This window comes from Bufo gargarizans, chromosome 1, assembly GCF_014858855.1.
Source record: "Bufo gargarizans isolate SCDJY-AF-19 chromosome 1, ASM1485885v1, whole genome shotgun sequence".
NCBI lineage: Eukaryota > Metazoa > Chordata > Amphibia > Anura > Bufonidae > Bufo > Bufo gargarizans.
In genome coordinates, this window is record NC_058080.1 from 619,242,920 (window position 1) to 619,269,469 (window position 26,550).

Genomic DNA, 26,550 nt, shown 5'->3' on the forward strand with positions numbered 1-26,550 from the left:
GGATTTGATTTAAATCAAACTGATGTAAATCATGATTTAAATCACTAGTCAGTAAGGCTTGATTTAAATCATAGTTTTCTACATAAAGACTAATTCTTGCTGGTGCAACTTATAATATGCAAGTAGATGAAGATTTTTAGACTAACTTTTCATATTAGTTTGATTCTGTATTCATAGGTCTGTAGAAGTTAGGATGATTAAGGTCTTTTTCTTAACTCTGTTCATGTTATAACATTTTTGCTGTGAAGAAGAGGCATGTGATCTCTGCAGAGTCAAATTCAGTTTTGAGAACTGCAAAAGTAAACCAAGCATCTGTGATAATATCTTGTAGGCAGAGAAACTGCCCAATAATCTTACAAAAACCTCTGGAAGAGCATGACATTGTGAATGGATTAATGGAATTTATTTACCCCAAAAAATTAAACATATGCAGCCTTATTCTACATAATTAAAAAACTAATCTTTATTTTGTGATGGAATAACCTTTGGATGGTAATATATTTTCCTCAAAAAGCATTTTATATAAAAAAAAAAAAAAAAAAAAAAAAAAAAATCAGATATAAAAAAAAAATCTGATTAAAAAAAATAAAAATAAAAAATTGATTTTTATCCCCCCTGGTCCGTTCCATTTTTTTTGGCAAACTGTATGCGGAACCATTCAATTCAATGGGTCCGGGAAAAGGAAAAAAAAAAAAAAACAGAAGTCAACCCGTGTGACTATTTTTATTTTTTGGGCGGAACGGACATTTGGGAACGGAATGTTCCCGTATGTCCGTTCCGCAAAAAAATCTAATAAAATAAAGAGAACATCTCCTATCATTGTCCACATTACGGAAAAAAAATAGGACTGTTCTATTAGGGGCCAGATGTTCCGTTCCGCAAAATACATACAGTTGTGTGCATGAGCCCTAATCGGTGTTTAAACAGCACGATCTGCTCTCAGGAAATGAGGATTTCCACTTTTCAGCAGACAAGATTAGAATGACAGATATCACTTATACATACAGATAACACAGGATCCACCATTCAGAATTGGTGATATCACAGCTTATCTACTGCGTTCTGACCTCCGCACAGAAGACGTCAATGAGGCCCCCTCCTCTTCATTAGGTCTATGGCCTATTACGGCTGCTGTAAAGAACAGCTCGGGCAAGATGACTACCCCCATAATCATGTTCAGAAAATAGAGTGATACACTTGCAGGCTATATATAAGGAGTCTTTGGATAAAAAAAAAAAAAAGCATGTGACATCATTTCGGACCACAAGGAGAGAACGTTAGCGCGTTCTGGCAGCTTAGTGCCACAAGCTACAGGATAAAAGCGGAATTAACTAGCATTCCTCAAGGCCGCTTGATTTGGTATGTGATTTAATAAAGCTCTCATTATACATCCAAATTTAGAAACAGAATTAGCATTATTCAAAATGTCAAAGGCACGAGGCGGGCACAACGGAAGCAGCTAAAGAGTACTGTGCCAGGAAGAAAGTGGCGTCATTACATGGTATTTATCCAAAACACACAATAAGCCTCAACATCTGCTCGCTGCCACCTATACACAAAGCTGACTGCGGTCCTCCATGCAATGGGTTCTAGGGACAGTACCTGTGTACGAAGTGTTAAAAAACTAATATAATTATTGTTAGCACACATAACCAGACATAAAACTACTAGGATCTAGTAATATATTCTAGACCACATTAACCAATAATGCCATCTTCTGCACCAATGAAATGGAGCGTAGATGGTGAGAATTCCATCTAATTTACTGAAGGGCACAAGACTCTTAATAAATCCGGTGCATTCAGACTTGTATCACTGTTTGAATTTCTTTTTACTGGTTTAATATATGCAAATGAGCATCTAGGAGTAACAGGGGCGTTAACGTTACTCCTACTGTAGTGCTCCTGTGCCGTATACTGTAGCGCACGTCACAGTGTGAGACTTTAGAAGTTAGGGCCAGGCAGGCGCAATCACATTTTCACTGCCTAGCCCTGTGAATCAAAGTGCAGAGGGCGCTGAGCCTCTAAGTGTAATGGCAACGCCCCCGTTGCTCCTAACGACTCATCTGCATATATTAAAACATAATTTGTCTCAGCAATATTAACACATACGAACATGGGACCAACACAGATGTCGTCAAGTTGCCAACCACACATGTAACAGGTCAGCCAGTGTCATAGGTACAACTCTGCTGACATTTGTCCTTTAAACAATAGGCCATTTTCTGATGGCACATTCCCTTTGATCTGACAGCTTTCCTGTACACGCTGTAGCTGCTTCCTGGGCTAAGATTAATAAACTGGGTTCAGCAACCTTCGGCTGTGAAACTACAACTCCCAAAAGGTTGTTGATCCTTGCTGTAGATGGTGTAAACCTAAGAAGGATGTCTAGATGAACGGATACCAAAAACAAGTATCATAATAGCATATCTGTATACTGTGTCTGTGCTTGGTGTCCAGGAAACGCTGATTTGACACAGGTTCAGTACTTCTCTAATAAAGGCAAAAATTCTGGCGCCCAAGCTGAACTATTAAATATCATTAAATAATGATTTTTAATAGTTCAGCTTGGGTGACAGAATTTTTTGCCTCATTAGAGAATGTCTAGATGTACACCCGTTTTATCATAGAGCCCATATATGCTGGATGATGACTCTGCAGTAAGGCTACACACTTGTCTAACTTTATACCAACTATTGGTTGGCTTAGTTTGTGACAGAATTTGACGCCAGAATTGTGGCGCAATGTTGGCTCATCTTAGGCAATGCTCCTTTTCCTGCTAGGCCATGAGCTAGGTACAGAGGATTTCCCTAAAAGTAGATGTGCAGAATGGGCCCCATGGATGCTCTGCATAATACTTACAGCATATATCTGAATAAGACTATCATTATAAAAATTGTCGCGCGACACATGTTGCAGTGTAGTTGTGCCCTATGTGTCGTCGTGTAGACCTAGCCTTATACTAAGGCTAGGTTCCACTGCAGATTCCGTCAAAAAAGCAGGAGAAACTAATATGTTTTGTCTGCCAGGAACATGGAAAACTGACGGATCCCATTATAGTCCGTTGTCACAGTTTGTGTCCTGCACACAGTACCAAAAGTTTGGACACATGTTTCATGTTTTAGATTCTTCAAAGTAGACTTATAGCATTGATGACAGTTGGCACACTCTTGAGGTAGTCACCCAGAATGTTTTTCAGTTACCAGGTATGCCTTGTCAAGAGTTAATGCAATTTATTGCCTTAAAAAAGTGTTTGAGGCCATCAGTTGTGTTGTGCAGAGGCAGGGCTGGTACATAGCTCCTGAACAGTGTTAACCCTATTCTACTACTGTTCTAACCCACGTTATGGCAAGAAGCGCTCAATTAAGTAAAGAGAAACGACAATCCAACATTTCTTTAAGACATGAAAGTCAGTCAACCTAGAAAATTTCCAGAACTTTGAAGATATCCTCAACTGCAGACATGAAAACCATCAAATGCTCTGAGGACCACCACAGGAAAGACCAAGAGCTACCCCTGCTGCAGATATGTTTGTTAGAGATACCAGTCTTAGGCCCCTTTCACACCTGCGAGTTTCCTGCGCGGGTGCAATGCATGACACGAATGCATAGCACCCGCACTGAATCCTGACCCATTCATTTCAATGGGTCTGTTTCACGCATAAGTTCTGCGTTGTGTGAATGATAGGGGGCCTTTAGGCTACTTTTCCACTCGCGGTAAGCTTTTCCGGCAGGCTGTTCTGGCAGCGGGAACAGCCTGCCGGATCCGTACTACCGTTTGCACACGTGTGCTGCCAGAAGTCCGCCCGGCCCCATTCACTATAATGGGGACCGTCCGGAGATCAGGCCACGGCACGGAAAACATGCTGAGAGGTGGCTGGACAAAAAATGCTAGGTCACCAATTTCAGATCATGGAACCCACAAAGATCAGCTGTTGGAAGAGACCATAGCGCTCTGTGAACACCATATTACTTGTAGGGTTGTACCAGTATCGAAGTTTCGATACCCAATCGATACTTTTAGACCCGGATCGATACAATACCGTGTCTTACAATTGAACAATTTAAACAGATTACATATCTTCACGCCCCAAAAAGTGCGAACTACTAAAATATAAAAAAATATCTCCTATGCGGTGAACGCCGTAAAAGAAAAAAAAAAAAGTATAAAAAACGCGCGGTTCGCCATTTTTTTGTCACCTTGTCCCCCCAAAAATAGGATAGGACTGCTCTATTCTGGGCTGGACTTTCTATAAAATGCCGAATGCACGCAGCTTTTTTGGCGTTTTATTTTTTTCGCGTGGTATCGAGTATCACAATACTTTTTTATGGTATCTAAATCTAATCTAAATGTTGGTATCATGACAACCCTAATTACCTGTTCAAGAAACCGACAAATATGAAGCAGCCATTCCAATTTGGCTAAATTGTGTTCTTAGCTACCAGGACTCTATACATATGGATGTAAAACACATACATAACATAGTTCACTAACCTCAGATTCTACATTCTGGGTCTGTAGCATCTGCCGCATCCGGAACAGCTCCTTTTCAATTTGTTGAATTCGAGTAACTCTCAGCTGCATAAAAAACAGATCCGAAACGTTATTTATTAAGATTGTTTTTACCGTGGACATAAACTGAGCTGTGCGTAGTGACTCATACTTGAAATGGAGAACAAAAAACTGCAGTAAAACAAAAAAACAACTGTAAATAGATGGTGGCAAGAGCCCCCACCATACAGCTTCCAGGACAAGAGTGTGCCTGGCATCCAACTGAAAAGGACATTTGAGGGGAGCACCTGCTGTCTGTGTACCCAAAACTGCGCAGCAAAATAAAGTGTAATTTCAGGTACAAATGAAGCACAATGTACTTGTCTGTCACTTTATATTACGGTACTTGTCCTCAACCAGTATTCTATTCTGAAAGCCAACTGGTAGCCAGTGACCAGTATGTTAAAATTTTTTGTAAAAATAACATGTTCACTGGACATACCATTGGAAAATAGGTCTTTTGATTTGCTTTATTCAACTACCTATGGCTAAAAATACTAATTAAAGGGGTATTCTCATCTGAGACAACAGGGGCATATCGCTAGGATATGTCCCCAATTGTCTGATCCCAGTGCTGGGACCTGCACCTATATCGAGAATGGAGCGGGGAAAGTGGTGACTTGAGGACCCCGGATTTCCCTGGGTTCGGCCACCATCAAGCGCTCTCACCATAGAAGTGAATGGGAGCGTGCGATCACTCCCATTCATTTCTATGCGATAGAAGTGAATGGAGGGCGGCTGCGCATGTGCAATGCGCCCTCCAACACTTTCGGGGGTTCCGTTCTCATTGCAGGGCTCCATTCTTGTTGTCCACCACTGGGATCGGCACCTATCAGATGATGGGAGCATATCCTAGCGATATGACCCCACTGTCTGAGGTGAGAATACCCCTTTAAAGTTTAACCAAATCAAACTGGTACAAAGCGCAGATGTGAGCCAAATAGCCAAGTCCAGACATGGCAGACAGTTTCAGAAAAAAACATTTCAAGCCCATGCTTAATCTGAACAAAGGCTGCATATATGTGGCATGCAGGTTTTGTCGTGGATTTCACCAGATGCAGTCGCAAAGGTGAAAATCCACAACTGTGGTGCGGATTCTGCAGTGCAAACCCACAGCAATCCCAATGCATCTGAACAAGGACTAACAGGTAGATTTTACATAGGATACATTTAAAAATGACATACCTGTGCTCGTTTCTCCATGTCCTGACAGGTCCCCAATTGCTCCTCCATAGCAGCTCTAATCTGCCTGGCCTCAAATTCTAACTGTCTTCTGGTCATGTCAGTTTGTATAGAGAACTAAAGGCCACAAAAAAGTATGAAACGTTTAATGTAATTACGACATAACGCTTCTTCTCATATAGGTGCGCTATACTGAAGAGGTTTATGTGGAAGGAGCATTGTATTTATGATAAATGCTTATATAGCACCGACATATTCTGCAGCGCTTTACAGACATTATAATCACGCTTTCCCAAATGGAGCTTACAATCTAAGTTCCCATTATGTCAGTATGTCTTTGGACTGAGGGAGGAAACCGGAGTACTCGGAGTAAACCCAAGAAAACACGGGGACAACATACAAAGTCCATGCAGATGTTGTTTGGCACCCATGCAGTTAGATATGGGAGCTGCATGTATACTATTTTCATAGTAATAGAAAACCAGACTGATGTAAGAACCTTGATGTACATGATGAATTCAAAATGGCTGCCAGCAAACTGTCCTAGTATTCGAGCAGGACTGGTTGCCTCCAGTTGCAGAGTTGCCTAGGTGGGTGCGGGGGCCTCACTACATATTACACTGCTGTACAACAGATGGAAATGATGTGATCCTGCCTACTATATGTCATTATGGCTGAGCAGCCTGACAGGAAAGCTCACCAATATGTAGTGTATGCAGGTGCCCCCCCCCCCCACCCCCAGGCAGCTCTGAAGGCTCACATTTAGGGTCCATTCACACGTCTGTATGTGTTTTGCGGATCTGCAAAACACGGACACCGGCAATGTGCGTTCCGCATTTTGCGGACCGCACATCGCCGGCACTCTTATAGAAAATGCCTTTTCTTGTCTGCAATTGCAAACAAGAATAGGACATGTTCTATTTTTTTGCGGAACGGAAATGCGGATCCGCAAATGTGGATGCAGAAAGCACATTCTGGCCCTATTGAAAATAAATGGGTCCACACCTGTTCCGCAAAATTTCGTAACGGATGCGGATCCATTTTGCAGGATGTGTAAATGGACCCTAAGGCTTTATGCACACGACCGTTTTTTTTTAAGGTCCGCAAAAACTGGGTCCGTAGGTCCGTGATCCGTGCCCGTTTTTTCGTCCGTGGGTCTTCCTTGTTTTTTGGAGGATCAACGGACATGAAAAATGAAAAAAAAAAATCTAAGTCAAGTTTGCCATTGAAATGATAGGAAAAAACGGACACGGATACGGATGACAATCTTGTGTGCATCCGTGATTTTTCACGGACCCATTGACTTGAATGGGTCCGTGAACCGTTGGCCGTGAAAAAAATAGGACAGGTCATATTTTTTTCACGGCCAGGAAACACGGATCACGGATGCGGCTGCCAAACGGTGCATTTTCCGATTTTTCCACGGACCCATTGAAAGTCAATGGGTCCGTGAAAAAAAAAAACGGAAAACGGCACAACGGCCACGGATGCACACAATGGTCGTGTGCATGAGACCTAAAGGACAGGTTGGTGGCGGCCATTTTAAATCATTCCTGGAGAACCCCTTTAACCACAACCATAAAGCATCAGAACAATATTGCCTCAATACACTGGAGAACCAAACAGCCCACCAGTCTCAGTAACGTGCACCATGTTCATCACGCAGGCTGTTCACAAATGACACTGACACAGAAATGCTGCAGAAAGCTTGATAAATATGTTGCACAGAGAGCAGGTTTTTTTCACACATTTTGAAAAAAGTAGCCTAGGGGCTTCATAAATATAACGTAGGGCCAGAATGATGTTTCTTACGTATTTTCACCTGAAGAGAATACATTAAGAGTGCTTTCACACGTTTCCATTTGGGAATATATTCCCAAAATGCATGCAAACTGGTGTCATTTTTATGAGCGATTCATTTTTTTAAAACCTGGAAACAAGGTAAATATACAAAATGTTTGCACTTTTAGGGGTGCATCAAAAGGGGCATAGATGCCTGTGATGAGAACATAGTCCTACCACTTTACATATCACTAGTCAGACCACACATGGAGTACTGTGTATAGTTCTGGGCTCCTGTGAACAAGGCAGACAAAGCAGAGCTGGAGAGGGTCCAGAGGAGGGCAACTAAAGTAATAACTGGAATGGGGGGGGACTACAGTACCCTGAAAGATTATCAACATTAGGGTTATTCACTTTAGGCCTCATGCACACGGCCGTTGTTTGGGTCCGCATCTGAGCCTCAGTTTGGGCGGCTCGGATGCGGACCCATTCACTGCAACGGGGCCGCAAAAGATGCAGACAGCACTCCGTGTGCTGTCCGCATCCGTTGCTCCGTAAAAAAATATATAACCTGTCCTATTCTTGTCTGCGTTTTGCGGACAAGAATAGGCAGTTATATTAATGGCTGTCCATGCCTTTCCGCAAATTGCCGAACGCACACGGACCCCATCCGTGTTTTGTGGATGTGCGGTTTGCGGACCGCAAAACACACAATGGTCGTGCACAAACATAGAAAAGGATTCTTTACGGTAAGAGCAGTGAGACTATGGAGCTCTCTGCCTGAGGAGGTGGTGATGGTGAGTACAATAAAGGAATTCAAGAGGGGCCTGGATGTATTTCTGGAGCGTAATAATATTACAGGCTATAGCTACTAGAGAGGGGTCGTTGATCCAGGGATTTATTCTGATTGCCTGATTGGAGTCGGGAAGGAATTTTTATCCCCTAAAGTGAAGAAAATTGGCTTCTACCCCAGAGTTTTTTTTTTGCCTTCCTCTGGATCAACTTGCAGGATAGATAACATCCTTACAAACTATGGCGATATGTTTTGGTATACATTTTTAGTATAGAAACCTATGCAACTGGTCTAAGGGTCTGTTCACAAAAGGCAGATTTGTTGTAGAAATGTCTGACTAAAAATCAACTCTATTCCTCTAAGTGGAGTGGATTTCTGCATGACCCATTTACATGTATGGGACACTAGCAGATATTTCTGCAACGTGTGAATACACCCTACTGCAGTGTCTCGAACATTAATACCTGGAAAAAACATTCTGACTATGGTCTGACTGATATTTCATGTATTACATTTTCTATCCTTATCAAGCTTTCCATATAGCACCATATTTAGCAAAACTCTGCACCGCTGTGCATTGGACAACCCTAGACAACATAGAGCAGAGACTCACTGTCTTCTCCCTATTCACAGCACATGTACTCTCGACCAAGCCGAGCATGCATGTGTATAGGGGGGTTTCAGGATATATGTCGGCTATCTAAAGTACAGGTCCTTCTAAAAAAATTAGCATATTGTGATAAAGTTCATTATTTTCTGTAATGTACTGATAAACATTAGACTTTCATATATTTTAGATTCATTACACACCAACTGAAGTAGTTCAAGCCTTTTATTGTTTTAATATTGATGATTTTGGCATACAGCTCATGAAAACCCAAATTTCCTATCTCAAAAAATTAGCATATCATGAAAAGATTCTCTAAACGAGCTATTAACCTAATCATCTGAATCAACTAATTAACTCTAAACACCTGCAAAAGATTCCTGAGGCTTTTAAAAACTCCCAGCCTGGTTCATTACTCAAAACCGCAATCATGGGTAAGACTGCCGACCTGACTGCTGTCCAGAAGGCCATCATTGACACCCTCAAGCAAGAGGGTAAGACACAGAAAGAAATTTCTGAACGAATAGGCTGTTCCCAGAGTGCTGTATCAAGGCACCTCAGTGGGAAGTCTGTGGGAAGCAAAAAGTGTGGCAGAAAACGCTGCACAACGAGAAGAGGTGACCGGACCCTGAGGAAGATTGTGGAGAAGGACCGATTCCAGACCTTGGGGGACCTGCGGAAGCAGTGGACTGAGTCTGGAGTAGAAACATCCAGAGCCACCGTGTACAGGCGTGTGCAGGAAATGGGCTACAGGTGCCGCATTCCCCAGGTCAAGCCACTTTTGAACCAGAAACAGCAGCAGAAGCGCCTGACCTGGGCTACAGAGAAGCAGCACTGGACTGTTGCTCAGTGGTCCAAAGTACTTTTTTCGGATGAAAGCAAATTTTGCATGTCATTCGGAAATCAAGGTGCCAAAGTCTGGAGGAAGACTGGGGAGAGGGAAATGCCAAAATGCCTGAAGTCCAGTGTCAAGTACCCACAGTCAGTGATGGTCTGGGGTGCCATGTCAGCTGCTGGTGTTGGTCCACTGTGTTTTATCAAGGGCAGGGTCAATGCAGCTAGCTATTCAGGAGATTTTGGAGCACTTCATGCTTCCATCTGCTGAAAAGCTTTATGGAGATGAAGATTTCATTTTTCAGCACGACCTGGCACCTGCTCACAGTGCCAAAACCACTGGTAAATGGTTTACTGACCATGGTATTACTGTGCTCAATTGGCCTGCCAACTCTCCTGACCTGAACCCCATAGAGAATCTGTGGGATATTGGGAAGAGAAAGGTTGAGAGACGCAAGACCCAACACTCTGGATGAGCTTAAGGCCGCTATCGAAGCATCCTGGGCCTCCATAACACCTCAGCAGTGCCACAGGCTGATTGCCTCCATGCCACGCCGCATCGAAGCAGTCATTTCTGCAAAAGGATTCCCAACCAAGTATTGAGTGCATAACTGAACAGAATTATTTGAAGGTTGACTTTTTTTGTATTAAAAACACTTTTCTTTTATTGGTCGGATGAAATATGCTAATTTTTTAAGATAGGAAATTTGGGTTTTCATGAGCTGTATGCCAAAATCATCAATATTAAAACAATAAAAGGCTTGAACTACTTCAGTTGGTGTGTAATGACTCTAAAATATATGAAAGTCTAATGTTTATCAGTACATTACAGAAAATAATGAACTTTATCACAATATGCTAATTTTTTTAGAAGGACCTGTATATGGCCAGCTTTAGTTAAATAGGACATTCAACAATAGCCACCCGACACACAATATACAGTAGACCAAACGTGTATATAATAGACTAGTTATATATACTGTAAAATAGTTTTTTTCTTTTGAGAGTAGAAAAAAAATGCTCGTTTGCATTTCAAGCTATTTGAACTAAACCCCATTTGCTGACACTCACGTTTTCAGTAAGAGGGAGGCCATCGATTCTTTTGGTGAGGTTCTGTAACTGGGCATAGTACCAATCCTTCTCTTTTTCTTCTTTTTCAAGCTCAGCAATAAGTAATGACCTAAACAGAAAAGGAATATAAATATGTAATGACTGTGGAGAAAATGATAGACATTGATGTCATTATAGTACCGGAAATCTATACTCAAGAATAAGGGGGTCGATGACATTTCTGCACAGTCACACACAATTGCCGGCCTGCACTACGGAGCTATTAGTTCTATCTGGCCGTACTAATTTGAACCTACTATATGCAGAAATAATTCAAGCAAAAACTACACGTAGAAAACGTTCCTCAAAAACGCCTACCGTGTGTTCCTGGAAGCTCTTGAAAACTGCTGCATGGGAACTACCATGCTGACCACGGGACTCAACTTTCAGGGTATGGTGGTTGGCCTTCACTCCGGGCCCAGGAACAAGCTCCTTGGAAATGGTCATCAATACCTGGTCAGTGGGGGCCCCGACTCTCAGCACCTCCACAGATCAGCTGTTTAAAGAGGCCATGATGCTCCATTGAGTGCTGTAGCCTCTTCGTAAGCTAGTGAGGCCAATTCTTTCAGTGATATGACCTATGCGCAGCTCAGTACCATTCAAGCAAATGGGCTTGGGCTGCGATACCAAGCAGAGAGACTTGGGGGGGGGGGGGGGGGGGAGACAGGAGTAATGTATTCCCAGAAAAAAAACCTTTGAACTTAATTGCTATTTACCTCTCCTTTTCCAGCTCCTCCATGTATCCAGCGCTTTCTCTGCTCCCATTGACAAGCCCTTTCCTTGGAAAAGAACCCATTGGGACTGGGCTGCATTCCCCTGAGTGGCCAGAGAGGGAACCTTCTCTACTTCCATAGGAACGGAGGGACATTTTTGATTTCATCTTGACCCCAGGGAAGTTACTGCCATCCAAATTTAATTCTAAAAATAAAAATAAAATAAAACTAAATATGACTTACAATAGACATGTACCACAATGCAATACAAAAACATTCCCCTCTAAAATAATAATAAAAAACACAACAATAAAAACAACATGTGATTCAGGTCAGCAGACCCGTGGGAGGGGTGGTGTGAATGTTGCACTAGTGATGCCAATGTAAAAGTGTGCCTGTATAACGGCTGTATGAAAGTGGCCACAGTAAATGTCTGTTAATTGGAAAACTAGCCACCACCATCACAGCTCCAGGAGTATTGCATATCTAGGCAGATTCAGATTCATATCAGGGCTTTAGAAAGCCTAGGTAACAACCCCAGTGGGACTTTTTGGTTATCATGCATAACTAATAAAATGGGGAACAGAACATTAAAAGGGAAACTGTCATCAACTTTATGCTGACCTCACAGTATAAAATAGTGACAAAAATACCAATTTCAGCGGTGTGTCATTTATGAGCTAAAAGTAAGTGGTTGCCGAGGACCAGCCTCATAATCATTGCAGCCCGGGTCTGGAAGAGAGCCCCTTGCCAGGCCCAGTCTGCAATGATTATGGTGCTGCTTCTCAGCAACCACTTACTTTTAACTTTTAAATGACAGACCGCTGAAATCAACTCATCTGTCCTTTATGCTACCGTTACTATGGGCAGCATAAAGGCGAGAACAGGTTCCCTTTAAATGATTTGTCCCATGATTAAATATCACAATTCTCTGTAACATCAGGCAAAAAGATTACAATTTTGAAGCTAAAAGCATTCTTAAAAATGCTCCTTTATCTAGATCTTCAGATTGTAAGCTCTTGTGAGCAGGCCCTCATTCCTTAAGGCCTCATGCACACGACAGTTTTTTTTCACGGTCCGCAAAAACGGGGTCCGTGATCCGTGACCGTTTTTTCGTCCGTGGGTCTTCCTTGATTTTTGGAGGATCCACGGACATGAAAAAAAAGTTGTTTTGGTGTCCGCCTGGCCGTGCGGAGCCAAACGGATCCGTCCTGAATTACAATGCAAGTCAATGGGGACGGATCCGTTTGACGTTGACACAATATGGTGCAATTGCAAACGGATCCGTCCCCATTGACTTTCAATGTAAAGTCAGGAGTCCCTTTACTTTCACACTTGCGTTCATATAATGCAGACGGTGGCTCCGTTCAGAGCGGATCCGTCTGCATTATATTGTTAAAACATTTCTAAAGTGTGAAAGTAGCCTCAGACGGATCCGTCCAGACTTTACATTGAAAGTCAATGGGGGACGGATCCGTTTTAAAATTGAGCCACAGTGTGTCATCTTCAAACGGATCCGTCCCCATTGACTTACATTGTAAGTCTGGACGGATCCGCTTGCCTCCGCACGGCCAGGCAGACACCCGAACATAACTTGAAGCGTCCCCATCACCATGGGAACGCCTCTATGTTAGAATATACTGTCGGATATGAGCTACATCGTGAAACTCAGACCCGACAGTATATTCTAACACAGAGGCGTTCCCATGGTGATGGGGACGCTTCAGGTTAGAATATACTGAAAAACTGTGTACATGACTGCCTCCTGCTGCCTAGCAGCATCCGATCTCTTACAGGGGGCCGTGATCAGCACAATTAACTCCTCAGGTGCCGCACCTGAAGGGGTTAATTGTACTATCATATCCCCCTGTAAGAGATCAGGGCTGCCAGGCTGCAGGGGGCAGACCCCCCCCCCCCCCCCCCCCATTGTAATAAATCGTTGGGGGCACAGTGTGCGCCCACCATCGGCCCCCCCCTCCCTCTATAGCAGTAACAACATTGGTGGCAGTGTGCGGCCTCCCATTCCCCCCCCCATCCCGATCATTGGTGGCAGCGTAGTTCCGATCGGAGTCCCAGTTTAATCGCTGGGGCTCCGATCGGTAACCATGGCAACCAGGAAGCTACTGCAGCCCTGGTTGCCATGGTTACTTAGCAATAGTACAATAGTAGAAGATTCATACTTACCTGCTTGCTGCTGCAATGTCTGTGACCGGCCGGGAGCTCCTCCTACTGGTAAGTGACAGTTCTTTAGCAATGCGCCGCACAGACCTGTCACTTACCAGTAGGTGGCCGGACACGAACATCGCAGCAGCAAGCAGGTAACTATAGATCTTGCTGCTGTTGTATAATGTTGTTACTGCTATAGAGAGGGGGGGGGGGGCGATGGTGGGCGCACACTGTGCCACCAACGATTTATTACAATAGAGGGAGGGGGGGGGGGGCGATGGTGGGCGCACACTGTGCCACCAACGATTTATTACAATAGAGGGAGGGAGGGGGCGATTGTGGGCGCACACTGTGCCACCAACGATTTATTACAATAGAGGGAGGGGGGGGGCGATGGTGGGCGCACACTGTGCCACCAACGATTTATTACAATAGAGGGAGGGAGGGGGGGCCGCACTGGCCACCAATGATATTCAAACTGGGGGGGGGGTCCGCCCCCTGCAGCCCTGAGCTCTTACAGGGGGATATAATAGTACAATTAACTAACCCCTTCAGGTGCCGCACCTGAAGGGGTTAATTGTGCTGATCACAGCCCCCTGTAAGAGATCGGGTGCTGCCAGGCAGCAGGGGGCAGTCTTGTGCACAGTTTGTAGTGTATTCTAACTAGAAGCGTCCCCATCACCATGGGAACGCTTCTGTGTTAGAATATACTGTCGGATATGAGTTTTCACAAAGTGAAAACTTAGATCAGAAAAAGCTTTTATGCAGACGGATCTTCGGATCCGTCTGTATGAAAGCAACCTACGGCCACGGATCACGGACACGGATGCCAATCTTGTGTGCATCCGTGTTCTTTCACGGACCCATTGACTTGAATGGGTCCGTGAACCGTTGTCCGTCAAAAAAATAGGACAGGTCATATTTTTTTGACGGTCAGGATACACGGATCACGGCCTCGGCTGCAAAACGGTGCATTTTCCGATTTTTCCACGGACCCATTGAAAGTCAATGGGTCCGCGAAAAAAACCGGAAAACGGCACAACGGCCACGGATGCACACAACGGTCGAGTGCATGAGGCCTAATAGTTGACTTGTTTGTTGCTATGTAATGGTAGGATTCTGTCTGTACATGAACTCTCTGACTGAATATATCGGAGCAGTAGAAATACAGATCATCATCAGACATCACAGTTACATACTTGATACGGCGCCCTCTGGTGTTCTCAGAACATTCACCTAATGACTCCTTTCCAGATAAGTTAAAGAGGACCTTTCATGGGAATTTTCTAGTTTAATTAACCACTTCAACCCCGCTAGCTGAAACCCCCTTCATGACCAGAGCACTTTTTACACTTCGGCACTACACTCCTTTCACCGTTTATCGCTCGGTCATGCAACTTACCACCCAAATGAATTTTACCTCCTTTTCTTCTCACTAATAGAGCTTTCATTTGGTGGTATTTTATTGCTGCTGACATTTTTACTTTTTTTGTTATTAATCAAAATGTAACGATTTTTTTGCAAAAAAAATGACATTTTTCACTTTCAGCTGTAAAATTTTGCAAAAAAAACGACATCCATATATACATTTTTCGCCAAATTTATTGTTCTACATGTCTTTGATAAAAAAAAAAATGTTTGGGCAAAAAAAAAAATGGTTTGGGTAAAAGTTATAGCGTTTACACACTATGGTACAAAAATGTGAATTTCCGCTTTTTGAAACGGCTCTGATTTTCTGAGCACCTGTCATGTTTCCTGAGGATCTACAATGCCCAAACAGTAGAAAAACCCCACAATTGACCCCATTTCGGAAAGTAGACACCCTAAGGTATTCGCTGATGGGCATAGTGAGTTCATAGAACTTTTTATTTTTTGTCACAAGTTAGCGGAAAATGATGATGATTTTTTCTTTTTTTTTTTCTTACAAAGTTCCATATTCCACTAACTTGCGACAAAAAATAAAAAATTCTAGGAACTCGCCGTGCCCCTCACAGAATACCTTGGGGTGTCTTCTTTCCAAAATGGGGTCACTTGTGGCGTAGTTATACTGCCCTGGCAATTTAGGGGCCCTAATGTGTGAGAAGAACTTTGCAATCAACATGTGTAAAAAATGACCGGTGAAATCCGAAAGGTGCACTTTGGAATATGTGCCCCTTTGCCCACCTTGGCAGCAAAAAAGTGTCACACATCTGGTATCGCCGTACTCAGGAGAAGTTGGGGAATGTGTTTTGGGGTGTCATTTTACATATACCCATGCTGGGTGAGAGAAATATCTTGGCAAAAGATAACTTTTCCCATTTTTTTTATACAAAGTTGGCATTTGACCAAGATATTTTTCTCACCCAGCATGGGTATATGTAAAATGACACCCCAAAACACATTCCCCAACTTCTCCTGAGTACGGCGATACCAGATGTGTGACACTTTTTTGCAGCCTAGATGCGCAAAGGTGCCCAAATTCCTTTTAGGAGAGCATTTTTAGACATTTGGATCCCAGACTTATTCTCACACTTTCGGGCCCCTAAAAAGCCAGGGCAGTATAAATACCCCACATGTGACCCCACTTTGGAAAGAAGACACCCCAAGGTATTCAATGAGGGGCCTGGCGAGTTCATAGAAATGTTTATTTTTTTTGCATAAGTTAGCGGAAATTGATTTTTTTTTGTTTTTTTTCTCACAAAGTCTCACTTTCCGCTAACTTAGGACAAAAATTTCAATCTTTCATGGACTCAATATGCCCCTCACGGAATACCTTGGGGTGTCTTCTTTCCGAAATGGGGTCACATGTGGGGTATTTATACTGCCCTGGCTTTTTAGGGGCCCTAAAGCGTGAGAAGAAGTCTGGAATATAAATGTCTAAAAATGTTTACGCATTTGGATTCCGTGAGGGGTATGGTGAGTTCATGTGAGATTTTATTTTTTGACACAAGTTAGTGGAATATGAGACTTTGTAAGAAAAACAAAACAAAAACAAACAAAAAATTTCCGCTAACTTGGGCCAAAAAAATGTCTGAATGGAGCCTTACAGGGGGAGTGATCAATGACAGGGGGGTGATCAATGACAGGGGGGTGATCACCCATATAGACTCCCTGATTACCCCCCTGTCACTGATCACCCCCCTGGTAAGGCTCCATTCAGACGTCCGTATGATTTTTACGGATCCATGGATACATGGATCGGATCCGCAAAACACATGCGGACGTCTGAATGGAGCCTTACAGGGGGGGGGGGTGATCAATGACAGAGGGGTGATCACCCATATAGACTCCCTGATCACCCCCCTGTAAGGCTCCATTCAGACGTCCGTATGATTTTTTTACGGATCCACGGATACATGGATCGGATCCGCAAAACACATGCGGACGTCTGAATGGAGCCTTACAGGGGGGTGATCAATGACAGGGGGGTGATCAGGGAGTCTATATGGGGTGATCAACCCCCTGTCATTGATCAACCCCCTGTAAGGCTCCATTTAGACGTCCGCATGTGTTTTGCGGATCCGATCCATGTATCAGTGGATCCGTAAAAATCATGCGGACGTCTGAATGGAGCCTTACAGGGGGGTGATCAATGACAGAGGGGTGATCAATGCAGGGGGTGATCAGGGAATCTATATGGGTGATCACCCGCCTGTCATTGATCACCCCCCTGTAAGGCTCCATTCAGACGTCCGTATGTGTTTTGCGGATCCGATTCATGTATCAGTGGATCCGTAAAAATCATGCGGATGTCTGAATGGAGCCTTACAGGGGGGTGATCAATGACAGAGGGGTGATCAATGACAGGGAAGTGATCAGGAAGTCTATATGCGTGATCACCCACTTGTCATTGATCACCCCCCTGTAAGGCTCCATTCAGACGTCCGTATGCGTTTTGCGGATCCGATCCATGTATCAGTGGATCCGTAAAAATCATGCGGATGTCTGAATGGAGCCTTACAGGGGGGTGATCAATGACAGGGAAGTGATCAGGAAGTCTATATGCGTGATCACCCCCTTGTCATTGATCACCCCCCTGTAAGGCTCCATTCAGAGGTCCGCATGTGTTTTGCGGATCCGATCCATGTATCAGTGGATCCGTAAAAATCATACGGACGTCTGAACGGAGCCTGACAGGGGGGTGATCAATGACAGGGGGGTGATCAGGGAGTTTATATGGGGTGATCATGGGTGATCAGGGGTTAATAAGTGACGGGGGGGGGGGGGGTGTAGTGTAGTGTGGTGTTTGGTGCGACTGTACTGAGCTACCTGAGTCCTCTGGTGGTCGATCCTAACAAAAGGGACCACCAGAGGACCAGGTATCAGGTATATTAGACACTGTTATCAAAACAGCGTCTAATATACCTGTTAGGGGTTAAAAAAATCAGATCTCCAGCCTGCCAGCGAACGATCGCCGCTGGCAGGCTGGAGATCCACTCGCTTACCTTCCGTTCCTGTGAGCGCGCGCGCCTGTGTGCGCGGGTTCACAGGAAATCTTGCGTCTCGCGAGATGACGCATATATGCATGACTGTGCGCAGGGCTGCCACCTCCGGAACGCACATCTGCGTTAGGCGGTCCGGAGGTGGTTAAATACCTTTTCTTTGTGGGGTACCCCCCACTGATGCCGACACCCTAGTTGTTTTTTTTAATACCACTCCTACGCCCCGCTGTGCCCCCCTGTAGTTTTACCGCTCAGTATGTTAATTCTGAGCATCGGTACAGGGAGGAGGAGACGCCAGGGTTTCTCAATGTGCTGTCTCCTCCCTGGCTGTGCCGCGATCCAATCACAACGGAATGTGTCACAGCCAGGGAGAAGGCGAGACGTTTTTCTCTCCCCTGGCTGTGACGCTCTCCGCTGGGATTGGATCGCGGCACAGCCAGGGAGAAGGAGACGCCATTGAGAAACCCTGGCGTCTCCTCCTCCCTGTACAAATGCTCAGGATTAACATACTTAGCGGTAAAACTGCAGGGGGGCACAGCGGGGAGGGGGGGGGGGTATGAGTGGTATTTTGAAAAAACAACCAGGGTGTCAGCATCAGTGGGGGGTACCCCATGAAAGGTCCTCTAGACTATGTACACCTTTGGGGGCAATTTTTATTATTTATTATTGCATTGCACTTATTTGCCGCTAAAAATATTTTTTTCAATTTTACTGATAAGAATGTGGCCTAAATAAGTGTGACTTAAGTTACCTTTTAGTAATTTAGAGATAAGGTTTATTAGATGAAAGCACAAAGTGAAAAGTGCCATTCATACATCTAGACAAACAGTTAACCCATTGTGACAGAACAGCTCAATATTTTTAATAAAGACCAATAGAAAAAATAATTTTTAGCCCAAAATGAGCAAAATGCAATTATAAAAAAAATTGCTGCCAAAAGGTGTACATAGCCTTTACATTTTTATTTACTATACTGTGTGGGGATTAATGGGTTATGGGCAGATTTGGGACCCTAACCCAGCTGCATAAGAGCATGTATGTGTATGTATATATATATTTATTAGTTCTAATCACCACCCTTTAACCAAAATAAATAAAATAAACATAGGCATCGCTGCATCTGAAAACGCCCATACTAATAAAATATAAAAATATTTATCCCATATAATGAATTGTATAACAGGGGGGGTTATATATATTAAAAATGCCCAATTCACAATTTTTTTTCGGCACTACAAAAAGTCTAACACAACCTAAAATGGCATCAATGAAAAGTAAAGATCTCCCCGCAGAAAATGAGCCCTCACAGCTCTGTACACATAAAGTTAAGGCTACTTTCACACTCGCGTTTGGTGCCGATCCGTCATGGATCTGCACAAACGCTTCCGTTCAGATAATACAACCGCATGCATCCGTTCAGAACAGATCAGTTTGTATTATCTGTAACATAGCCAAACGGTTGTCTTGAACACCATTGAAAGTCAAAGGGGGACGGATCCGTTCTCTATTGTGCTATATTGTGTCAGTGAAAACGGATCCGTCCCAATTGACTTACATTGTGTGTCAGAATGGATTCCGTTTGCAAGACGCGTTTTGGTGTCCGCCTCTAGAGCGTAATGGAGACGGAACGGAGGCAAACTGATGTATTCTGAGCGGATCCTTTTCCATTCAGAATGCATTAGGGCGAAACTGATCCGTTTTGGACCACTTGTGAGAGCCCTGAACGGATCTCACAAACGGAAAGCCAAAACGCCAGTGTGAAAGTAGACTTAAAAAGTAATGGGGGTCTAAATACGGCAATAGAAAGTTTTTTATATTTTTTTCAGTATTAAAACACGAGAAAAACTATACAAATGTGGTATCGCTGTAATAGTACTCACTCAGAGAATGAAGGGAACAGATCAATTTTACCACATAGGGAACAATGTATAAACAAAACCCAAAAAACTGTGGCGGAATTATTTGGAAAAAAAAATTCCCGCTCCACATTACATCATATGCCATATTAAATGGTGCCATCAGACAGTACAACTTGTCCCAGAAAAAGACAAGCCGTCATATGGCTACGTGAGCGGAACAATGAAGTTATGGCTCTTGGAAGGCAGGGATTGAAAAACAAAAACGCAAAAACAAAAATCAGTAGAAGCACTTATTTGGGTGGCACTCAAATATCTGGTAATTGTCTGGTAAATCAGTATAGTTTTAAAGCAGTATAGAAAAAAAAAAAAAAAAAAAAAAAAATCACAAATAGTCAATCATGAACTTAAAGGGAACCTGTCGCCAGGATTTTGTGTATAGAGCTGAGGACATGGGTTGCTAGATGGCCACTAGCACATCCGCAATATCCTGTCCTCATAGCTCTGTGTGCTTTTATTGTGTAAAAAAAAAACTATTTGATACATATGCAAATTAACCTGAGATGAGTCCTGTATGTGAGATGAGTCAAGGGACAGGACTCATCTCAGGTTAATTTGCATATGAATCAAATAGTTTTTTTAACACAATAAAAGCACACAGAGCTATGGGGACTGGGTATTGCGGATGTGCTAGCTGACATATAGCAGCCCATGTCCTCAGCTCTATACACAAAATCCTGGTGACAGGTTCCCTTTAAACTTTAAAACATTGATGTTAATTAAAAAAAATGCACAGATTGCAAATGAAATGCAATTAATAAAAGGTAAAAATTTTAAAAATAAAAATAATAGTCCAAAAATCCAGCGATTGGTGTGTTGTCTATCCACATATGGTTCTTATCAAATCTGATATTAGTGGTACCTTTATAGTGTTTTTAGATACTAGGTTGTTGCCAAATGATTAATTTGAGACCTGTACGGTGTCGATTGTGATATTAGCAATCAAATAGGTATAGTGTTAATCTTCTGATGGCTCAAAGTAAAGCGAACGACACTGCGCCAGGCTCATAAGGTACGGTGTAATAAATGACAACTGTATTCCTTGAGTATGGTTACACACGGATCATCAGTATAGTCATGGGGATAAATAACCGATCATATAATTGGAAGCCGGTCCTGTACGGTGTAAATGGCTGATTCAGTGCGATGACACACAGTAACAACAAGCTATACAGTCATGTACTGGTACGTTACCAATCCTGTGGATAGCTGTGTGAGAATCACGCCGGTAAGTAGATGGATCCGCTGACTGTATCCCGCAGAGGTCAAATATTCAGATGCAGGCTGATTTCATTGGAGCCTGTTGTGGTCTCCTATTGCCCGATACCTGCTTGTATGGCTGACTCTGTACGTGGCGTCGCATGTGGTCACGCTTTAGTGCTCAGGTAGTGGCTTCTGTTCACTCCAAAGGCCGGTGTAGAAATAAACAAGCCTTCATAGTATTGGAGTAGTGGTAAGGATCGCGATCAAACTCTATTTACTGCACACAAAATAACAGACTCGTTTCGGAACCACATGTATCTTCATGAGTGGCCTGATTTACCAGACAATTATCAGATATTTGAGTGCCACCCAAATAAGTGCTTCTACCGATTTTTAACCCAGTAAACGGTGGGTGTGCCGTACAGGTTGTGCACCGACCCATGGTTATTTGATTGGGTAGAGCTGCTGGCAATTTTATAAAAACATAAAATCGCCTTGTCCTCTAAGGGTTAAAGAAAATTGAAAGGAGATGACAATCTGCAGATGAAATCCTCTCCACTTCAAGACCTTACTGCTGCTTAGCCAATGGAGAACTTGCTTTAATTTGCTGCCAGTTATGCTTGTCCCCAACACATACACTCAGGTCTCAAACCGCTCTACTGAAGAACGTACAGGCCAAGACTGTATATGGATTTAATGTTATATTTCCTAAATAAGAAGGGCAAAATTAACAACTCAATGATCTACTTGCTCCCTCTGCCCTGACTGACGCAGCCGCACTTGGAACGGCCTGTTTGGCGTTTTCCGTCCGCAGCGAGGACAGATCAGACCATTTCCAGTCCGTGCTGTGCAGATGATGGGTGCTCAGAGATCACAGTGTATTCTTTTCACATGGCAGCAATAAACATTGAGGCATTACCTTTTAGGCGTTCCAGGAGATCAATCTGACCGGTCGTGGTCATGGCTTCATCCTCAATGCTTCCTTGCAGCTGTTTGAGAACCTCCTGTAACAGAGAGCGCAGCACAATCAGCAGCCTGATAACCGGCCCAATGCACTCATTGCTCCATGACCGGCCAGGGTGCACGCAGCACTGCAGCACAGCACTGAAACTGGAGATCACTCAGGCTGCTCCTGCACACTAATAGACGATATTGAAGCACTGGCACAAAGCCACTCGCGTCGTTTCACCTCCGCACTGATCGGTAAGGCATATTTCAGGCTGAATGAAAGCTTGATGTAATGAGAATTTGAATCAATACTGAAGCAGAGATTCCTAAATGTAAAGGCCCCCATATACATATGTATAACAAATCTATAGATTTTGGCATGACTGGCCAACTATCCTATTTGTATGGAGACCCCCTGATTCTCCGCCAGGTGACGTTGGAGGGGAGATAGATGAAGGATGCTGAATTTTTGCCCCTGATCCTATTGAACTCAGGGTAGATAAGCCGCCTCTGGAGATATCTGGCAGCACTTACTCCCTTCTCCCCCTTCACAATAAATGCATGCTATTTGCCACAGCAATTGATGGTGTACGAGCACCGATAACCTGCAGTTTTGCCGGCCAATTCATCATTAGCGATGATCTGCCGCCGATTACTGCTCGTTCATTGGGCAATCCAGACTTTTAAAAATCATCTTTTGCCGGCGGCAGATTGTGCTGTGTTATCACATTCTGATGCCGGCAAACAACTGGATAGCATTGGGATGAGCAATGACATAATGATCGCTCCTCCCCAAGCTGTGGAGGAGATCGCCACATGTAATAGTTGCTGTCTCTTCTGCTAGCGGGCAGGCAATTTCCAGGAAGGAGCGCTTCCTACCGCCTGCCTGATTTGGCTGTCTAAGGCTAGTAGCACACTAGCATTAGAGATCCGGTAGGCTGTTCCAGCAGGGAACAGGCTGCCAAACCTCTGTGCACCCCGGCATTGCTGGAGGTTTGTAAGGCGCCGTCCGGTCCCATTCACCATAATAGATCCGGCCACATTCAGCAAATATGCACGCAGCCTATTCTTGACATATTTGCTGGAATGCAGCCTGATCTCCGCCAGTTCCCATTATAGTGAATGAGACCAGATGGAGCCTTACAAACCTCTGGCAGTGCCGGAGTGCGCAGAGGTCTGGCAGGCTGTTCCCTAGCAGATTGTGCAACTAGCCTAGTACAGCCTTAAAGGGTTCTCCAGGTATTAAAAAAATTTAAATACTTAAATATTATTTTATTATAAATATAATCACAAATTCCTTTCATTACTTAGAATGGCTTGTTTTGTCTAGGGAGCAATCATTAGGAGAAATAATGGCCACCATCCTATCGGTACACACAAATCCTGTCCTAATCACACAGGAGGACAAGTTACTTCACCACAATCAGCCATAGTACTGCCTCATCCTCCTCTCTGTTCTGATTGTCAGGAATCATGGTCCTGAATACAGGTGAATCTCTGTGGAATGGAGATGATGAGGAGACATGAGAGAAGAGTGAGATGTGGCTGATGAGCAGCAGCACTTGTTTACAGTCTCCATTACCACAGCAACACATTACCACAGCCTGTCCTGTCCGTCCTCTCTGTACTTCATGTCTCCTCATAAACTAAATTCCCCCAGAGATTCAGCTAAAGTTCTTATCATCTATATTCAGGATCATAATCCCTGACAAGTAGAAGAGAAGAAGGAGGAGGAGGCAGCTCTTTACCTCAGTGTTGTGAAGTAACTTGTCCTCATGTGTGATCAGGACAGGTTTTGTGTGAACTAATGGGACAGCGGCCATTTTGTTTCCCCTGATGATATCTCCCCAGACAAAACGAGCCATTATAAATAATAAAAGGTATTTGAGAATATATTTATAATAAAGTAATATTTTCATTTCCTTAATTCCCGGAGAATCCTTTTAAGGAAGCTTTCAAACAATCAGTGTTTGGTCAGTGATCTCAATCAGTGATTAGGAGTCAAAACCAGGAGTGAAGCCTCCACAGAGATAAGGTAGAATGTAAAGATCTGCACCTGTTCTGTTTTGTTGACCTGCAACTGGTTATGGTTCACAATTACTGATGAAAATCACTGATCAAACACTGATTATGTGAAAGTGGCCTAACCCAAAAAGTGGCCATAAACATTTGATTGAAATATGTTGAAGTAGCTTATAGATGGATAGATCGTAAAGATTCAGCATAACTTGATTTCTACTCGTTAAATCCCTATGCTTAGTCTATGGGTGGTCTGATCGGTGATTGACAGTCTTCCCTATATGACAAAGAGCAAGGATAAAAAGAGTAAAATACAAGAGTTAGGCCTCATGCACGCAAATTGCGGATCCGCAAAACACAGATGCCGGGCATGTCCGTTTGTGGATCGCTATGTTCTGCCCTCTGTTAGAGCTGCCTATTCTTGTCTGCAAAACGGACCAAAATAGGACATATAAAAAAAAATTTGCGGGGCCGCAGAATGGAAGTAATTGAAATGAATGGGTCCGCATTTAATCTGCAAAAAATTAGGATTGGGTGCTGACCAAAACCACGGTCGTGTGCAGGATTCTTTTCCCACAAAAAATAAAATACATACATATATTTTAAATACATAATGGAAAAGTGAAACATATACTCCTCTTCTACTGTGACATGCTGCCGCCACATTACACTCCATGTTCCCTTTAACTATAAAATGTCTAATTCTAATCTGTCACAATTTTACACCAGAGGACGACTACAGGGTAAAATTCCCAGTTTCCGGTCTTTTTAAATACTTAGCCTTGGTTCCGATCATCCAGACCAGGACTGAAATCCTTTCTATGTGCGTTCTCACAGAAATGAGCACGGCACAGCTGCAGACTGGCACACAGCGGCTAATCTGTACCGCCATTATACTGCCAGACATTTGATACCAGCAGTTGTCAAAATGATTTTGGTTACTAGTCAGGAAGCATGGAATTAGGCTACAGGAGACAATCCTGCCCTGTTCCTCCAGCATCACTACAAGTATGGCAGAAATGTTCTGCTGCATTTTTTACAGCTTAAATAATAAAAAATAAGCAATTTATGTCACTAGCAGAGTCATGTTCCCCCCATATGGCCACGGTATGGGTGATGCTGATGTCTGTGGTGGGGGCAGCTTGGGATCTGGGAGGTACCTAAGGTAATAAAACTACAATGATTTGTGTTGATGTTAAAGGTTCTAAAACTTTCTGATCTAAAGAGATCCTTATTTGTGATCTGAGAGTAAATGAGGCTTCTTGTTCACTAGGGGGCGCTACATCCCAATGAATGAGGGCACATACTGAACATCTATATGGGCCAATGTTCAAATTCACTATTCCTGCTCATGGTAACCAGGTCAATAACAGCACAGTGGTATGCCCGACGTGTCTCACAACTTGGCACAATCTCAAATGCATCTCGCAAATCTTGCAGACTATTTTTCAACAGGGCAAAATATAGCAAATAGATGTTTCCAACTAGATGTCCAATAATTACCGGTATTGGTTGTAGCACACAAATCAACAGTATCTCCATTTTTACAGGCCATCTATAAAGCGGCTGTGCATATTGCAGACCTCCGATTACCTGACTGTACAAGCGCTTGTGTCCAGGCAGCTGCTACACTTCCGATATCTGAGGACCGGATAACACAGCAGCAACTGCACTTTACTTGTGCTCATCTGTATCTGCTAAATAAGACAGGATTCCTACAGAGGTCGAATTACATTTTTTCCAGAAGAATAAAAATTGTCCTCTGACCATTTTTGAGGAGTATTATCAGGCTACTTTCACATTAGCGTTTTTTTTGCGGATCCGTCATGGATCTACAAAAACACTTCCGTTACAATAATACAACCGCATGCATCTGTCATGAACAGATCCGGTTTTATTAGGTCTTCTATAGCCATGACGGATCCGTCTTGAACACCATTGAAAGTCAATGGGGGACGGATCAGTTTTCTACTGTGCCAGAGAAAACGGATCCGTCCCCACTGACTTACATTGTGTCAGAACAGATCCGTCTCGCTCCGTACCACATCCTGGAAAGAAAAACGCTGACTTACCCGAGAAGGAGTATGAAAGTTGCAGTAATTCAGATACATAATATGTAGCCTACAGTTGCTCACACCATCTGGAGTCTCTTTTGCAGACTTGGTCAAAAAGACTGGACAAAAAAGTCTTGTATACAGGACTTTTGTCTGCTAAAAAGACAGGACCCCTAACAGACTCCATCATAGTCAATGGGGTCTGTTCAGCGCTGTTCCTGTCAGTTAGGCTGGGTCCACATCACATTTTTA

At 43.4% G+C, this 26,550-nt stretch overlaps 1 protein-coding gene across 5 annotated transcripts in view; it reads right to left on the minus strand.

Annotated features, from left to right (window-relative positions):
* Positions 1-26,550, minus strand: part of APC (APC regulator of WNT signaling pathway) — a 125,532-nt gene that overhangs the window by 22,329 nt on the left and 76,653 nt on the right. For 4 of the 5 annotated variants that reach the window (XM_044275941.1, XM_044275937.1, XM_044275938.1 and 1 more), the window contains 5 exons: positions 22,197-22,281; positions 11,575-11,776; positions 10,820-10,928; positions 5,736-5,849; positions 4,494-4,577 (listed from right to left, as the gene is read on the minus strand). In XM_044275941.1, the coding sequence (XP_044131876.1) occupies positions 4,494-4,577; positions 5,736-5,849; positions 10,820-10,928; positions 11,575-11,776; positions 22,197-22,281 (594 nt within the window). The remainder of the gene's footprint in view (positions 1-4,493; positions 4,578-5,735; positions 5,850-10,819; positions 10,929-11,574; positions 11,777-22,196; positions 22,282-26,550) is intronic. The other variant, XM_044275940.1, reaches the window with a different exon arrangement.